At 41.0% G+C, this 19,197-nt stretch overlaps 1 protein-coding gene across 1 annotated transcript in view; it reads right to left on the reverse strand.

The window, feature by feature from the left end:
• Positions 1-19,197, reverse strand: part of PCSK6 (proprotein convertase subtilisin/kexin type 6) — a 175,997-nt gene that overhangs the window by 38,444 nt on the left and 118,356 nt on the right. Inside the window, exons 12-14 of the mRNA XM_070763474.1 lie at positions 16,714-16,902; positions 9,808-9,944; positions 1,196-1,375 (exon numbers count right to left, since the gene is read on the reverse strand). Coding sequence (XP_070619575.1) covers positions 1,196-1,375; positions 9,808-9,944; positions 16,714-16,902 — 506 coding nt within the window. The remainder of the gene's footprint in view (positions 1-1,195; positions 1,376-9,807; positions 9,945-16,713; positions 16,903-19,197) is intronic.

The following is a 19,197-nucleotide window of genomic DNA, read 5'->3' on the forward strand; positions in this document are numbered from 1 at the left end:
GGTTGCAGGTTCAAGTCCCAGCGGGTATGGCTAGCTGATGAGGCCAAAATAAGGCCGAAATAGATCTATCCTAGTCTCCCTTAATTTTCAAATTCAGCTTAAACATGTGACACATACAGATAGAATTGTCGGCTATCAATAAAATTAACTGCCTTGGAAATGGCCCTGGGTTGGGCCGAGAGGCAAAACAGGAGCTGTGATGTTCCTTCAATATACCAGGGTGATTCGACACAAAATGTAACCCTTCCCTGGTACAGAGCTGAAGGGATTGGATACTGTAGCCTAGAGGATAATTCTCTGCCTTACAAGGCAAAGGTTGCAGGTTCAAGTCCCAGTGGGTATGGCTAGCTGATGAGGCCAAAATAAGGCCGAAATAGATCTATCCTAGTCTCCCTTAATTTTCAAATTCAGCTTAAACATGTGACATATATATATAGGTGTATATATATATATATATATATATATATATATATATATATATATATATAGTATTTACTGCAGGAAATATGACTTTAGTAACTGAGTGGTTGATGCATGGAACTCACTTCCAGACTCTGCAGTATCACCACCTAACCCCCAAACTTAACCCTTAGACTATCCACTTTTGTCTCTGTACTGTCATCACCTAACCCACAAAACTTTGCCCTTAGATTATCCAATGTTGACCTCTCCCGATTCCCAAGAGGTCAGTAAGGGCATGCATAAGTACACCAGCGTGTCTTTCGTCCCCTGTCCTAATGTTTCTCTCTTACTAGTATCATGTACATAAATACTATATCTTTGTATACCACCAATATGTACTTGACTAAATAGTATAGTATAGTATAGTATAATATAGTATAGTATATAATTAATATAATATAATATAATATAATATAATATAAAACAAATATGCAAATAATTTTTCTGCGGACCTCCAACATTTTCTCATGGACCACCAGTTGGTGATTGCTGCTCTAGACCAGTGTTTCCCAACCTTGGCAATGGCAGATGCTGGCTGGGGAATTCTGGGAGTTGAAGTCCAAATACTGTATCTTCAAGTTGCCAAGGTTGGGAAACACTGCTCAAGGCTAGCCAAAATCAAATCCTGCAGATTGTTTTTCATATGATTTAGTCTCTACCTCTTTGATCATCTTAGTTGCTTCTTCTTTGAAGCAGAGCTAGAAAGGAAAATAAATGGTTTGGGGCATTTTACCTGTATATTCATCTTCCTCCTCTGGGATCTCCATCTGATTTTGGAAGAAAGCGACTTTTGAAGGCTCCATTTCCAAAGATGGCGGGTCCAGCATTGTTGGCCTAAAGTGCTGAGTGCTGATATTAGAGGAAGGATGCTCAGACGTTCCGTATAAAATGAGGCTCCATTCTTTTAACTTCCCTAGGAAAGATTAAAAGATAACGTTACTTTTATAAAGCTGCGGTGGTGCAGTGGTTAGAGTGCAGTACTGCAGGCTACTTCTGCTGATTGCCGGCTGCCAGCAGTTTGGCAGATCGAATCTCACCACCAGCTCAAGGTTGACTCAGCCTTCCATCCTTCCGAGGTGGGTCAAATGAGGACCCAAGTTGTTGGGAGCAATACACTGATTCTGTAAATCGCTTAGAGAAGGTTGTAAAAGCACTGTGAAGCGGTATATAATAATAATAATTTAATAATAATTTATTAGATTTGTATGCCGCCCCTCTCCGAAGACTCGTGGCGGCTCACAACAATAATAAAAACAATATTATAGTAGAACAAATCTAATATTAAAAAATATATAAAACCCTATCATTATTTAAAAAACCAAACAACACATTCATACCAAACATAAAATAAAGTATAAAAGAGCCTGGGGGAAAGGTGTCTCAACTACCCCATGCCTGGCGGTATAAGTGAGTCTTGAGTAGTTTACGAAAGACAAGGAGGGTGGGGGCAATTCTAATCTCTGGGGGAAGTTGATTCCAAAGGGCCGGGGCCGCCACAGAGAAGGCTCTTCCCCTGGGGCCCGCCAAACGACATTGTTTAGTTAACGGGACCCGGAGAAGGCCAACTCTGTGGGACCTTATCGGTCGCTAGGATTCGTGCAGTAGCAGTCTATAAGTCTAAATACCATTGCTATTGCAACTTGCCTCAACGAGCTGTAATTTTAGCTAAGATATTCTACCTGTTAGTGAAAGAATAACCCTTAAAAGAGGTACAAAATAGGGTCAGAGTGAAAGAATAACAGTAGAAAGGGACCTTGGGGTTCTTACAGTTCAACCCCTTGCTCAGACAGGAAACTCTATACCAGGAGAAAAATGCTACCACTTCGGCCCAGTTCAGATGTACCAGAAGCAGCAGCTACCAATGGTCCAGAGAACCAGTAGCAGCGGTAACATGAGGCTCCATCCACCTGCCCAGACGTTACCATTTCCTTGTTTTTATCCTCCTGTGCATGCACAGAGGGTGAAAAAATGTGTGCGACAGTGGGGCGCGTTTACAAAGCACGCGCTTCCAAAACATTTGGGAAGATAAGTACATTTCACTGTTGCTCTGTATCATTTCAGACAAATGGTTATCCAATCTCTTCTTTAAAACTTCCAGTGTCGGAGCACCCACAATTTCTGGAGGCACGGTGTTCCACTGGTTAATTGTTCTCACTGTCAGGAAATTTCTTCTTAATTCTGGTTCTCTCCTTGATGAGTTTACATCCATTATTCATTCATTCGTTCATTCATTCATTCATTCATTCTTTCTTTCCTTTCTTTCTTTTGTCTTTCTTTTTTCTTTCTTTCTTTCTTTCGTCTCTCTATCTAATCTATCATCTATCCATCTAATCTATCATCTATCTATCTATCTATCTATCTATCTATCTATCTATCTATCTACCTACCTACCTACCTACCTACCATCTATCCATCTATCCATCTATCCATCTATCCATCTATCCATCTATCCATCTATCCATCTATCCATCTATCTATCTATCTATCTATCTATCTATCTATCTATCTATCTATCTATCTATCTATTTATCTAGCTATCTATTGAATTTATATGCCGCCCCTCTCCGAGGACTCAGGGCAACTTACAACATATAAAAAAGAAACAACAGAATGCAATAGCTAAATCCAGTTAATTAAAACTAAGCAAACTAATCTAAAATGCCCAATTATATTAAAAATCAATCATACCCATTCAGACAACAGCCATACAAACATTTGTTGGCCAGAGGGGGTTAAGATCTAATCGCCCCGAGCTGGTGGCATAAATGAGTTTTAAGACTCTTGCGGAAGTCGAGGAGGGTGGGGGCTGTACGAATCTCTGGGGAGAGCTGATTCAGAGGACCGCCCCCCCCCCCCCCCCCCACAGAGAAGGCTCTTCTCCTAGGCCCTGCCAAGCGACACTGTCTAGTTGATGGGACCTGGAGAAGGCCGACTCTGTGGGATCTAACCGGTTGCTGGGACTGATACAGCAGAAGGTGGTCTTGCAAGTAATCTGGCCCGATGCCATGTAGGGAATTACCAACACTCTGCATTATGTCCGGAAACCAATCAGCAGTCATTAGTCCTTGTCCTGCCCTCAGATACTTTGGAAAATACGTTGACCCTCTTTTCTCTGTGACAGCCTTTCAACTCAAGGCTTGTTTCAATGTGTGCATAAGGATTAGCCAACAAGTTGTCCGATATTTATTAATGTCCATATTTAGAGCTTTCCTAGAACACCTGTATTGAAGCACGTAATCCATTCGTTTAGGGACTGTTTCGAAGTTACAACAGCACTGAAAAAAAATGATTTTCATCCAAAGTACATACGTTTTCTGTACTTCAGAAAAAGGGTTGTTTGGGGAGCAGTTCTCTGCAGCAATTATATATGGGCAGATGGTTAGGAATTCTGGGACACTAACAGCTGTTTGAATGGATTGCTGCATGGGAAGAAAGCAAGTCAGTTGAGAGGTGAATATCTCCATCACCACCATAAAAATGCATGGATCCTTTCAAGTGAGCTGCCGGCTTCAGAGCTGTGGTACTTGGAATTCCGGGAGATATAATAATAATAATAATAATAATAATAATAATAATAATAATAATAATAATAATAATAATAAATTAATAAATAAAATAAATAAAATAAATAAAATAATAATAATAATAATAATAATAATAATTATTATTATTATTATTTATTAGATTTGTATGCCGCCCATCTCCCAAGACTCGGAGCGGCTTACAACAATAAAACAATATTATAGCGAAACAAATCTAATATTAAAAAGAAGCATATAAAACCCTATCATATTTAAAAACCAAACAACACATACATACCAAACATAAAATAAAAAAAGCCTGGGGGAAAGGTGTCTCAACTCCCACATGCCTGGCGGTATAAATGGGTCTTGAGTAGTTTACGAAAGACAAGGAGGGTGGGGGCAGTTCTAATCTCCGGGGGGAGTTGATTCCAGAGGGCCGGGGCCGCCACAGAGAAAGCTCTTCCCCTGGGGCCCGCCAAATGACATTGTTTAGTCGATGGGACCTGGAGAAGGCCAACTCTGTGGGACTTTATTGCGGTAGCAGGCAGTTCCGGAGGTACTCTGGTCCAATGCCATGTAGGGCTTTAAAGGTCATAACCAACACTTTGAATTGTGAGCGGAAACTGATTGGCAGCCAATGCAGGCCACGGAGTGTTGTAGAAACATGGGTGAATCTGGGAAGCCCCACGATGGCTCTCGCGACAGTGTTCTGCACAATCTGAAGTTTCCGAACACTTTTCAAAGGTAGCCCCATGTAGAGAGCATTGCAGTAATCAAACCTCGAGGTGATGAGGGCATGAGCGACTGTGAGCAATGACTCCCTGTCCAAGTAGGGCCGCAACTGGTGCACCAGGCGAACCTGGGCAAACGCCCTCCTCGCCACAGCTGAAAGATGATGTTCCAATGTCAGCTATGGATCGAGGAGGACGCCCAAGTTGCGAACCCTCTCTGAGGGGGTCAGTAGTTCCCCCCACCAGGGTGATGGACGGAAAGATGAAAGACCCACAGCCACTCCGTCTTGTCTGGGTTGAGTTTGAGTTTGTTGACACCCATCCAGACCCCAACAGCCTCCAGGCACCGGCACATCACTTCCACTGCTTCATTGACTGAATAAACCGTTTCTGTCAGAGTATAAGACACAACTTAGATTTGGGGAGAAAAATAGGCGGGGGGGGGGGGGGGCAAAATCTGCCTACCAGATTTTAAGTATGATTGTTGAATGATTGGTTGATAAGTTTTTCTTTTTACTTGAATTTACACAATTGATTTAAAATGTAGCATTAACTGGATTTATATTATCGTTCTGTTTTTTTATATATGCTGTGAGCCGCCCCAAGTCCTACAATTGGATACAAATCCAATTGGATACAAATCCAATTGAATGAATGAATGAATGAATGAATGAATGAATAAATAAATAAATAAATAAATAAATCCATCTGGCTAGCGTCCTTAGTCTAGTTAGCTTCAGCACATAATTTTATCCCCTGGTTAGGGTTTTAAAAAACCTTATTCGGCACGAGTAGCAATGAAAAAAAGCCCGCAAAGACTTAGGGCTGGAAAAACATTCCTTGGAGAGGGTAACAATGAAAAAGCTTGCAAGAGCCGGTAAGAGCTGGGAAGATAGTTAGCACATTGTTAGGGCTGGGGGAAAAGAGTTTGAAACAGCTACATTCAGAGTATAAGATGCAACCAATTTTTCAGCCTCTTTTAGGGTGGAAAAAGGTACATCTTATATTCCGAAAAATCCATGGGCTCTCTAAGATATCGGATTGGGAAAGACTCCGGGGCTCTGTCCAACTTTTGACCCTTTCTTCAATCTACTTCACCTTGTTGGTTTATACTTCTAGATACCTGAATTAATCTACTCCACTGCCAAAAATAGAAAGGGCCTGAGTATTTACGGCAGTGTTTCCCAACCTTGGCCACTTAAAGATATTTGGACTTCAACTCCCAGAATTCTCCAGCCAGCAAGTGGCCAAGGTTGGGAAACACTGATTTACGGGACCGTCTCCTGCCACATACCTCCCAGAAACCTATTAGATCACACAGAATCGGCCAATTAAACAATGTAGGTTGGCGGGACTACGGGGAAAGGCCTTTTCTGTTGCCGCCCCGGCTCTGTAGAACCAACTCCCACTCTACTGGCTTTCAAAAAGCTGTTAAAACCTGTCTTTGTCGACAGGCCTGGGGCCCATGAATTTTAACATCAGATGTGTCCAAATTATGTTTGTTGGATGTTTGTTAGATTCTTTGGGTTTTTTGTGTGGTGGTAATTATAATTGGGTTTGTTAGGGTCTTGGGGTCTTATTTATTGTTATTGTTCGACTTCTTTTTTAATCATTGTATCATTGTATTGTTTTGGGTCTTGGGGGGTAATTTTTATTTTTATTTTTCTCCATACAAACCTTTTCAATAAATGTGGAAATATTTTCATATTATAATAAAAACAGTATCGAGTTAGTACATTATTCATAATTAATCTCCCCAAAAATTATTAGTTCCAAATTAATTACTTCCGGTGTCAATCCAACACCAACACCCCAAACTTGACCTTTGATTTTGTCTTCTAGGTATCTAATTTTCTTCTAATTGAATTCAAGCTTAAATTAAAACCTTATTAAATTAATATCCTTCTCCTTTAGCATTTCAAATACGCCACAGTGCCTACTCCTACTTCATTGTATTGTTTGTATTGTTGTAAGCTGCCTTGAGTCCTATGGGATTGGGTGGCATAGAAGTCGAATAATTTAAATTAAATTAAAGTTATGACTGTTCTGGATTTCAACTCCTTTGGTGCCACTGCAAAACCCTGGCATGGTCTGCGTGAGGTTAAAGGACAATTACCCCTTTTAATTTTCACTGTCAAGGCCCGGAAGACCAGAAACAATTAAAAAGAAAAAAAAAGAAAGAAATCCTATATTTCGACATAGCTTTTTTTTTTTTGCATCTGGATGTCAGCACAAATTAGTTTGATGCTTTCTAATGGAATTTGTCTTGGAGATTTCTGTTGCTTTTTAACCTCCTGTAAAGACTGGGGAGGAGGGGTGGGTGAGACAAGACACCCGCTCCTGAACATAATTTATGGTTGTGTTAAGGAAAGAGACCGGAGACCAAACATTCAGGCAGAAAGAAGACACTAAAGAGCAATGAGGCCTTCTTCTCAAACACCAATTCATCACCGGTCATTAATGTCACTCTCAGAATGACTGCAGGCTATAATAAAGGACAGTGGCACGGAGAGCAGACATATATCATTTGCTTTGATAAATACAATGTCTGTCCGGTACACAAATGCTTTTTTTTAAAAAAATGTGCCAGAAAAGAACCATCTTTTCTTTGTTGAGTTCCAAGAAGTCAACCAATTTGAGGATAGCGGAGGGAAGGTTTCTAGGATAACAATCTTGTCACTATTGCCAACCAATCTGGCAAACCAGAGAACAAGCAAGCATTCTTCCTTGCATCTTTTTAAAAATAAAATAAATTTTATTAAATATAAATATAAAAAAAGACAAACAAACATACTACAAGACAAGCACACACGCACAAATCTATATCATAAAAAATTGAATACAAAATATTTAACATGGGTGTCAACCATCCTGTTCACTATCCTTTTCTACAGCCTATTTTATGGTGTCTTATAATTATCCTAAATATATAAATTCTTTTTTGCGGTCGAACATTCAGTCCTTTAACTAAATTTCAATCTTATTTATCTTTATATTTAAGTATATAAAATCTTTCATATTTTTTATTATCGATCTGTTATTCTTCTATCAGCTGAGTTTTGTTTTAACAACGATTTGTCTATTGGTTTCAAGTCATTGGCAAATAGACATTATTTATTTGTTTGTTCATTCATTCATTCATGTTGGTTGAGGCAGGCAGGATTCCCTGGGGTACCATTTGTTGGGGGTCAAGGCAAAAGGGACCTTTCTGCTCAAGATCCCCATGGACAATTGGTGGGCCACTGTGTGACAAAGAATGCTGGACTCGATGGGCTTTGGCCCGATTCAGCATGGCTCTTCTTAAATTCTTATCAATTCTTACTCACTTATCCATCAAATGACTCACTGAACCAGTTCAACAAAGATGTAGTTAGGCATTTCTGGTTGACAATCTCCATGGAAACTCTGTTTGTTATATCAGAAGTCTTCGAACTTGGCAACTTTAAGACTTGTGGACTTCAACTTCCAGAATCTCCCCAGCCACCTAGTTGAGGAATTCTGGGAGTTGAAGTCCACAAGTGTTAAAGTTGCCAAGCTTGGAAGACCTCTGTGTTATACAGTAGTAGTCCTTCCTGGAATCTGTGCACCATGGAGTTGCTGCTTCACTTCCTCTTTTCTTCCCCACCACTGAAAAAAATCAAGATTGATTGATTGTAATGTATGCATGGGTTTTTTTTAAAAAGATATTGTCATTTTTATTACACTGTTGATTTTATTGTTGTATTTTTACTGGGGGGTTTTGCCAGTGTATTTATAACTGTTGTTAGCTGCTCTGAGTCTGTTTTGGAATGAGTGGCATATAAATAAGTAAGTAGGTAAGTAAGTATGTGTGGTTGGCTCTGGCCCAGCTCCTGCCCCAGGGAATGGGGAGGTGGATGCAGGGGAAAATTCATCATGTCACAGGCCTGTGTTATTGCTGACAGAATCAGTTCAGAGTTTAGTTTCCTCAGACGAAGAAGAAGGTGGGAGTGACTCGGTAGAGGGGGGCTTGGCACACAGCCCAGGCAGTCAATCTTCCTTATCTTCTATAGCTTCAGATGATGACATTTTGGACCCACACAAGCGCAGAATTATGCGTAGAAGAGACCAAGTAAGAACATATTACAGGAAATAAGGGAGGCCACCTGTGTTTGGGTGGGACTCCAGTAATTAGGGCTGCTGCTATAAATAGCAGCATGTGGGTTTGGCCATTGTGGAAGAATATCTGTAGCAGTTTCGTCAGGAATCTTGTGTGCTGGACTTTGATGCTTTTTCACGCCTTTGAAACCAAAGCAGAGCAACATGCGTGTGTGTGTGTGTGTGTATCCCTTCGTTGGAAGAAGAAGGGGTGTGAAGTTTCTCCACAGCTGCTGGCTAAGTACTTAATGACTGCTTAAAGGAAATTGTACAGACTACCCGGTTGTTTTGGGAAGAGTGCTCTTTGCAATACAAAAAGAGTGCTTTGCTTATTTTGACTTTTGTGATAAAGAACATTGTTTTGAATTTTCAAACGTGTGTGTGTCTGAAATTTGTACCCTTGAATTTTCGGGAGGCTCCTATCAGAGAACCCGACAGAACAGTAAGCAAGCAAGCAAGCAAGCAAGCAAGCAAGCAAGCAAGCAAGCAAGCAAGCAAGCAAGCAAGCAAGCAAGCAAGTAAAAAAATAAATAAATTTGCAAGTCAATATGGAACCATGTTGTCGTTGTTGTATTGTTTTTATATGCTCTATGCCAGAAGGAGTTGGGTTGCCTATAAATTAAATAAGTTAAATAAAATTAAATAAAGAAGAAATGGATTTCTTAGGAATGTGCTTGTTAACTCACCTTTGGAAAGCAATCAGCAGAAATCTTGGTATATCTTAAGCGTGGAAGACATTCAGAATTATGGCTTGGCAGCCGGAATTGCAATGTGGTTGGTTTAGTTTCAGCTTAACTGAGCATGACTCTAGCCACTGCAGAGCACAAACCACAATTTATGGCCAAGAGTGCCATGTAAGCAGAGTCAATTCTAGCTCAGTTAGTCAGCTGTGATTGTACAAGTTACGGCTTGGCACAAAGTGTGAATCCAGCCACTGTGAAAAAAAAAGCTGCAAACACCCCCTACACGCTTACCTTGTACGTCTGGGTTGCGAACATGATAGGGCTTGTCCTGGATCTCCAGGGTCCATTCGCCAGCTGCCCTTTCACCCCAGCAATGGACAGTCATGAAGTCCCAGTGTTTGAAGCCTTCGTTAGAGTCATCATGCTGCCTGTTAATGAGATACCAGCATCAAGAGTTCATTCTCAAGCCGATCGATCGAAGCACAGAATTGGGAAAGGGGAGGGGGAGTTATTTGCTTTAGAGCAGCCAAGTCAATCATTCCGTTGTAGGTGGAGTCAGCATTTCAAGGAGATGGGGCTGGTTTCATGGTTTAGGGAAAAGGTTGGAGTTTACTTTGTGCTTTAAAAGGAAGATTATGTACTTTATTATAGCAGGAATTCTGTCCCCGTTTCTTGGCATTCGTTAATAAAATTCATCAAGGTAAAAGAAAAGGGGAGGGGAGGGGAGGAAAGGGAAGTAAAGGGAAACAAGGGAAGGGGAAAGAAAGGGAAGGGAAGCAAAGGAAAAGGAAAATGGGAAGGGAAGGAAAGGAAAGGAGAATGGGAAGGAAAGAGAAATGGGAAAGGAAAGGAGAAGGGGAGGGAAGGAAAGGGAAATAAGGGAAGGGAAATGAAAGTGAAGGGAAAGTAAGCAAAGGAAATGGAAAATGGGAAGGGGAAGAAAAGGAAAAGGAAAGGGAAACAAAGGACGGAAGGGGAAGGAAAGGAAAGGAAAATGGGAAGGAAAATGGGAAGGAAAGGAGAAGGGGAGGGAAGGAAAGGGGGAAAAGGGAAGCGAAAGGGAAACAAATGAAAGGGAAGGGGAAAAGAAAAGGAAACAATGGAAGGAAAGGGAAGGAAAGGGAAGGAAAAGAAAAGGAAAATGGGAAGGAAAGGGAAGGGGAAAGGAAAAGGAAACAAGGGAAGGAAAGGGAAGGAAAAGAAAAGGAAAATGGGAAGGAAAGGGAAGGGGAAAGGAAAAGGAAACAAGGGAAGGAAAGGAAAAGGAAAGAAAAGGAAAATGGGAAGGGAAGGGGAAAGGAAAAGGAAACAAGGGAAGGAAAGGGACGGAAAAGAAAAGGAAAATGGGAAGGAAAGGGAAGGGGAAAGGAAAAGGAAAGAAAAGGAAAATGGGAAGGAAAGGAGAAGGGGAGGGAAGGAAAGGGGGAAAAGGGAAGGGAAAGGGAAGCAAATGAAAGGGAAGGGGAAAGGAAAAGGAAACAAGGGAAGGAAAGGAAAAGGAAAGAAAAGGAAAATGGGAAGGGAAGGGGAAAGGAAAAGGAAAATGGGAAGGAAAGGGAAGGAAAAGAAAAGGAAAGAAAAGGAAAATGGGAAGGAAAGGAGAAGGGGAGGGAAGGAAAGGGGGAAAAGGGGGAAAAGGGAAGGGAAAGGGAAGCAAATGAAAGGGAAGGGGAAAGGAAAAGGAAACAAGGGAAGGAAAGGAAAAGGAAAGAAAAGGAAAATGGGAAGGGAAGGGGAAAGGAAAAGGAAACAAGGGAAGGAAAGGGACGGAAAAGAAAAGGAAAATGGGAAGGAAAGGAGAAGGGGAGGGAAGGAAAGGGGGAAAAGGGAAGGGAAAGGGAAGCAAATGAAAGGGAAGGGGAAAGGAAAAGGAAACAAGGAAAGGAAAGGAAAAGGAAAGAAAAGGAAAATGGGAAGGGAAGGGGAAAGGAAAAGGAAAATGGGAAGGAAAGGAAAAGGAAAGAAAAGGAAAATGGGAAGGAAAGGGAAAGAAAAGAAAAAAAGGAAATGGGAAGGAAAGGGAAAGGGAAAGGAAAGGGGAGGGAGGGGATGGGACTGCATTCAGCTACCCAGCTCTTGGGCCTTCCTAACACTAAGAAATAGCCATCATCTCTGCATTTAACACAATTGTCCTAGTGAAACTGCATCTGGTTAGGTTTATGTGCTGTACACAAGAAGCTTAATCATAATGAAAGGTCCATTCAACCGCATTTCAATGAATCATCTCCTCATTTCTTTATTTTCCAACAGTATCTAATTATGCCGGAAACTACATCTGAAGTTTAATGGCCATTAAACTTACAAAGTCAATCTAGAAGTAAATTTTGGATTTTTATCTCATACGGATATTCCTTATCTGTATGAGTTTCAATGTCTGACTTGAATCACATTTTAGCAACTAAATAATTAGTTACCCCCTGTTATAACAAGTTATATTTATGGGTAAAATACTTCAAAACAACACCAGTTTGCAAGTATTTTGCTTTTAAAATCTTCATAGAAGATAATTCAGGTGGTAGGGAATCAATGGGTTGGAAAAAAGCCAAAAACAAATAAACGTGTAAAGTTCCTAGGATTTGGGAGATTGGACAGTAAATAAAATAAAATATGAATGAAACCATACTCTGATAACTGGTTCAAAAAATATCTATATCCACCAACTAGCTGTGATATAGGTATCATATTCATCATATGTTTCCTGGTGGCTTATTTGACCCCTATGAAAATCATTAAGTGTTGCACCTCATGATTCTTGACAAATGTATATTTTCTTTTGTGTACACTGAGAGCATATGCACCAAGACAAATTCCTTGCGTGTGCAATCACACTTGGCCAATAAAGAATTCTATTCTATTCTATTCTATCCCCAAACCCCCAACACTTTACCCTTAGATTATCTATGGTTGACCTATCCAGATTCCTAAGAGGTCAGTAAGGGGCGAGTACAAGTGCACTAGAGTGCCTTCCGTCCCCTGTCCTATTGCTCTCCTATATCTCCTATACCTTTCTTCTATTCCTATATCTCTTCTTCTATTCTTTCATTGATATATTCTATTCCTATATCTTCTTTTCTATTATTTCTTAGATATATTTTACTATGAGTATCTCCTTTATAACCTTCATCATGTATTTTACTATGTGTATATAGATATATACCCACTAAAACCCTCATTGTGTATTGGACAAAATAAATAAATAAATAAATAAATAAAATAAATAAATTCTATTCTATTCTATTCTATTCTATTCTATTCTTTTCTTTTCTATTCCAATTTTCTATTCTATTCTAACCAACTGCAGCCTTTCAAAGACCTCTTTTGTATTCGGATTCTGAAACTAAGAAATAGTTTGAAATAATTTTCTATTTTGAGACCTACACTAGAAATGCATTTGCAAATGTTGTATCTCCATGGTTCAAAACTTAAATTGATTTTAACAAATCATCAAATACAAAAATATTAAAGAAAAGATAATAGTAATATAGGGGAGGAAAAGGGGAAGAGAAAAAAGTTTAGGATAGAAGAGGAAAAAGGTGGGAGAAACGATCCACTTCAACTACTTTTGGTGCAGCAGAATAAGGTATAAGATAAAACCTCAACTTTTTAAAAATTTTAAATAATAGTATGCTATAATATCTCCAGAGGAAAACAACCCAAAAATCCAAACTGCAAAGTTGGAACATTAAATTTTAAAGCAGGAATTCACATCCAGAATATGAAGTTTAAAACGACTGATTTGGCACCCGGCCCTTTCATCCAACGGAATGAGCAGCACGTGTTGCCACAGAAGGGCTGACAAATACTTGCCATCCAAATTTGCCAACCGACAAAGTGAGCCGGGAGAAGGGAAAAAAAGAGAGACATGCGTTTCAATTTTAATGCACACGCGTGTGCTACCAGCTTTTCTCCGCTGGTTCTTGCCAAGGCGCTGCCCCAAATGGGTTAACTTCGCTTTGTTTCAGCTCCGTTGCTGCCCAATGATTTGTGTCCAAAGGGCACTTCTGCTTTGCAGATCAGCCAACCCTGACTTGGCCGGGCAAACGGTACCCGCCTTTTTATAAAGGATGATTAAGACCTCTTGCTCATGTTCACGGCAAATGAAATCGCATCTCTCATTTCTCTGAAGGAGGAAAAATCTTATTCTCTATAATCCGTTTTCTCCCCATGCTCCACTCTATCTCTGATTTTCAAGCCAGCTGGTTGGAATACGAAAACAAAACAGTACAGTGTTCCCTCGATTTTCGCGGGGGTTGCGTTCTGAGTCCGCCCACGAAAGTTGAATTTCCGCGAAGTAGAGATGCGGAAGTAAATACACTATTTTTGGCTATGAACAGTATCACAAACCTTCCCTTAACACTTTAAACCCCTGAATTGCAATTTCCCATTTCCTTAGCAACCATTTAGATTATTACTCACCATGTTTATTTATTAAAGTTTATTTTAAAAAATATTTATTAAAGACAGATGAAAGTTTGGCGATGTCATATGACATCATTGGGCGAGAAAAACCGTGGTATAGGGAAAAAACCCGCGAAGTATATTTTAATTAATATTTTTGAAAAACCGTGGTATAGACTTTTTGCGAAGTTCGAACCCGTGAAAATCGAGGGAACACTGTACATACGAAAGAGCGGTTACAAAGATACAATTATGCAAAAGGCTTTAAGGGTTGAAGGAGACCAATAATCTGAGGTTACATAAAATGTGTCGGGGCGACTGGCAAGCCACAAGCATGCTTTTCAGCTGGCTAGGTCCCTGTGCATTGCTAAGCTGTAAGGTAGTTTGTTTCTTTCTGGTTTAGCATGAAAGGAGCTACAGTGGCGCAGTGGTTAGAGTGCAGTACTGCAGGCTACTTCAGCTGACTGCTAGCTGCAGTTTGGCAGTTCAAACCTCGCCGGCTTGAGGTTGATTTCAATCTTCCATTCTTCCGAGGTGGGTAAAATGAGGACCCAGATTGCTGGGACGAATGGATTGAGTCTGTAAATTGCTTAGAGAGGCTGTAAAACACTGTAAAATGGTATATAAATTAAAGTGCTTTCCTGCCTGTCTTCCTGCCCGCCCAGTGGTTTCAATGCATTATTGCAATCTGCTAACATTGCCAGCAGTTTGATTCCTGATTAGTTCAAAGTTCTCATAATATGCTGCACCCCAACCTATCGACCATATTGTGGTTTTATTTAATAGAGCCCTGGTGGCACAGTGGTTAGAATGCAATATTGCATGCTGATTCTGCCGACTGCCAACAGTTCGAATCTCACCAGGCTCAAGGTTGACTCGGCCTTCCCTCCTTCCGAGGTGGGTAAAATGAGGACCCAGATTGTTGGGGGCAAGATACTTACTCTCTCTAAACCGCTTACATAAGTGGTACATAAGTCTAAGTGATATTGCTATTCCAATGCATCACATTGCCTGTCACCCAAGTCCTCTCATCTCTCTGGGATTTCAAAAAAAGAAAAGGGTGAGATACAGTGAGAATCCATCCAGGAAAACTACTAGATCAGCATGGAACATTAGAGGAAACATAAAAGATGGCCTTTCTCTCCCTATATATCTAAGTGATATATAGGTGATAAGTCTTCAGTAAAATATCAGCCAATGCCCAAAAAGCAGATACATTGGTTGCCGACCAGTTTCCGGTCACAATTCAAAGTGTTGGTTATGACCTATAAAGCCCTTCATGGCACTGGACCAGATTATCTCAGGGACCGCCTTCTGCTGCACGAATCCCAGTGACCAGTTAGGTCCCACAGGGTGGGTCTTCGCCGGGTCCAGTCAACTAAACAATGTCGCTTGGCAGGACCCAGGAGAAGAGCCTTCTCTGTGGCGGCCCCGGCCCTCTGGAATCAACTCCTCCCAGGGATTAGAATTGCCCCCACCCTCCTTGCCTTTCGTAAGCTTCTTAAAACCCACCTCTGTGGCCAGGCATGGGGGAACTGAGATACTCTTTCCCCCTAGGCCTTTACAATTTTATGCATGGTATGTCTGTATGTATGATTGGTTTTATAATAAGGGTTTTTAACTCTTTTAATATTGGATTGTTATATGCTGTTTTTATTACTGTTGTTAGCCGCCCCGAGTCTACGAAGAGGGGCGGCATACAAATCCAATAAATAAATAAATAAATAAAATAAATACAGATTACAGCATCATAGTCTCGGAAGGACTAGGACAGTGATGGCGAACCTATGGCATGGGTGCCACAAGTGGCACATGGAGCAAAATCTGCTGGCACATGAGACAATACTCTAGCTCAGCTCCAATGTGCATGTGTGTGCTGGACAGCTGATTTTTGACTCGCACAGAGGCTCTGGGAGGGCGTTTTTGGCTTCCAGGGAGCCTCCTGGGGGATGGGGGAGGGCATTTTTACCCTCCCCCAGCTCCAGGGAAGTCTTTGGAGCCTGGGGAGGGCAAAACACGACCCTACAGGGCCCACCATAAGTTGGGAAACAGACCTCCAGAGGGCCTGCGGAGGGTGGGAGGGAGCTATTTTCATCCTCCCCAGGCATTGAATTATGAGTGTGGGCACTCGCATATGCATCTTAGCATGTATACACGCTCTTTTGGCACTCGAGGGAAAAAAGGTTCACCATCACTGACTTAGGAGGTCTTCTAGTAATAGCAATAGCATTTAGCCTTATAAATCACTTCATAGTGCTTTTACAGCCCTCTCTAAGTGCTTTACAGAATCAGCCTCTTGCCCCCAACAATCTGGGTCCTCATTTGACCCACCTCAGAAGGATGGAAGTTGAGTCAACCTTGAGCCGGTGGTGAGATTTGAACTGATGAACTAAAGCTAGCAGTTAGATGAAGTAGCCTGCAATGCTGCACTCTCACCACTGCACCACCCATAGTCCAACTCATGCATTACTTCTGAGAAACCTTCAAAGTCTGATCCAACTGAGGTCTAACCCGAAACAAAGGTGCCTGTTATTTAGGGCAGAATTCACAGGTCCCATGTTCTCCTTCCAGATTATTTTCAACAATAAACTCATTGTCTTACTGGATCAAAGCCACGCTTATCAATTTTCCATCTTGCTCCCTTGCCTGGTTTTTTGGACAATCCCATTGGTTGCCTCGTAGGAGGAAACTTTCCTATCGCTCCCCATCAATTTCTTGGGGAAAGAGTGAGAGCTATCTAAGAATCCCAATTGTATCGGGATCCCAATTGTGTCATGGCCGAGATTCAGTGCCACTCACCGCCTCGCCAGCAACTGGGACTTGGTTCCCGAAGGAGAAGTTAGGTATATTTGTAGATCTCCCCGCCGAGGGTGCACAATGGAAATCCGTACGACAACGTGCTCCAAATAGACCACATGATGCTCTGGGTTGTCAACACAGGCGCTGGTTAGAGTCATAGTCCGGATTGTTTTATTGGCCGGGAAGAACCTGTGAGATTGGAAATAACAAAAATAAAGAAATAAAGATATAACAAGGTATAACAAGCAGGAAGAGGGAGATTGTGATCCCCTTATATAGAGCGCTGGTGAGACCACATTTGGAATACTGTGTTCAGTTCTGGAGACCTCACCTACAAAAAGATATTGACAAAATTGAACGGGTCCAAAGACGGGCTGCAAGAATGGTGGAAAGTCTTAAGCATAAAACGTATCAGGAAAGACTTAATGAACTCAATCTCTATAGTCTGGAGGACAGAAGGAAAAGGGGGGACATGATCGAAACATTTAAATATATTAAAGGGTTAAATAAGGTCCAGGAGGGAAGTGTTTTTAATAGGAAAGTGAACACAAGAACAAGGGGACACAATCTGAAGTTAGTTGGGGGAAAGATCAAAAGCAACATGAGAAAATATTATTTTACTGAAAGAGTAGTAGATCCTTGGAACAAACTTCCAGCAGACGTGGTAGATAAATCCACAGTAACTGAATTTAAACATGCCTGGGATAGACATATATCCATCCTAAGATAAAATACTGGAAATAGTATAAGGGCAGACTAGATGGACCATGAGGTCTTTTTCTGCCGTCAGACTTCTATGTTTCTATGTTTCTAAAGATAAGCCTATCATCATCTCTCAAAACATCAGACTCCAAACAGGAAAAGGTGTGGAAAAGAACAATTCTCAAGATTAACTCAAATCCATTTCCTCTAGATTCAGATACATATAAGGCAGTGGTGAAATCCAAATTTTCATACTATTTGTTCTGTGGGCGTGGCTTTGGTGGGAGTAGTGTGGTTTGGTGGGGGTACAAAATCCTCATTCCCTCCCGCTCTTCTTGGGAAAGGATACTGCAAAATCTTGGAGTCCTAGTGTACATTTAAATACGAGCCAGCCGTGTGTAGCAGCTGTCAAAAAAGCCAACACAGTTCTAGGCTGCATTAACAGAGGGATAGAATCAAGAACACATGGAGTGTTAATACCACTTTATAAGGCCTTGCTAAGGCCACACTGGGAATACGACATTCAGTTTTGGTCACCACGATGTAAAAAAGATGTTGAGACTCTAGAAAAAGTGCAGAGAAGAGCAACAAAGATGATTAGGGGACTGGAGGCTAAAACATGTGAAGAATGGTTGCAGGAACTGGGCATGGCTAGTTTGATGAAAAGAAGGACCAGGGGAGACATGATAGCAGTGTTCCAATATCTCAGGGGTTGCCACAAAGAATAGGGAGTCAGGCTATTCTCCAAAGCACCTGAGGGTAGAACAAGAAGCAATGGGTGGAAACTAAACAAGGAGAACTAAGGAGAAATTTCCTGACATTTAATCAGTGGAACAGCTTGCCTCCAGACCTTGTGAATGCTCCAACACTGGAAGTTTTATGATGTTGGATAACCATCTGTCTGAAGTAGTGTAGGGTTTCCTGCCTATGCAGGGGGTTGGAATAGAAGACCGTCAAGGTTCCCTCCAACTTGTTATTGTTGTCGTCGTTGTTATTGTTGTTGTTGTTATTATTGTTATTATTATAATTACTATAATTACTATAATTACTATAATTACTATCATTACTATCATTACTATCATTACTATCATTACTATCATTACTATCATTACTATCATTATTGTTATTATTATTATTATTATTGTTATTATCCCCATTCCCACTCCACTCTGGGGCCAGCCGGAGGTGGTATTTGCCAGTTCTGTAACTACTCAAATTTTCAGCTACCAGTTCTTCAGAGCCTGCTGGATTTTACCCCTGATTCAAGATGTAAACCAACCCAATTATTTCCAAGTCATCCCAGGGGACCAAATACCCCAATTCTGTTTGTGGCTCCTGAACATCATTGTCACTCATTGCACAACAAATTGGGCCAAATTAAACCCAGGACAGCTTCCAACCTCAGTCCGACAACTGTTTTCCATCATTTCCCTTTAGAAGAATGGGACAATCAAGAGCATTCTGGGTTCTCTTTCAAGGAAAGGGTCCTGTGCTTTAAGGGGGAAGATGGGCATTGATTCTGCTGTATTGCCACCAGCAATAAATCAACTCCTCAACTTAGAATCCAAAACATATTGCTAATGTCTAATTTACAGGGGTGATTTGCTCAACGGTTCCAGACTCGCTCTGTGGATATGCCTTTGAGCATCTGGTGAAGGATTCTCTGGAGGATTATGTTACTGGTCTTTTATTTTGGCTTACTCATAAAGGGAGAGTCTATGAAAACCATGAACAGTGATGTCATTTCTTGGAGAGGGAAGGTCTTTGTAAGTGAACTTCAAA

Source organism: Erythrolamprus reginae, chromosome 10 (assembly GCF_031021105.1).
Source record: "Erythrolamprus reginae isolate rEryReg1 chromosome 10, rEryReg1.hap1, whole genome shotgun sequence".
In the NCBI taxonomy this organism is placed as follows: Eukaryota; Metazoa; Chordata; class Lepidosauria; order Squamata; family Dipsadidae; genus Erythrolamprus; species Erythrolamprus reginae.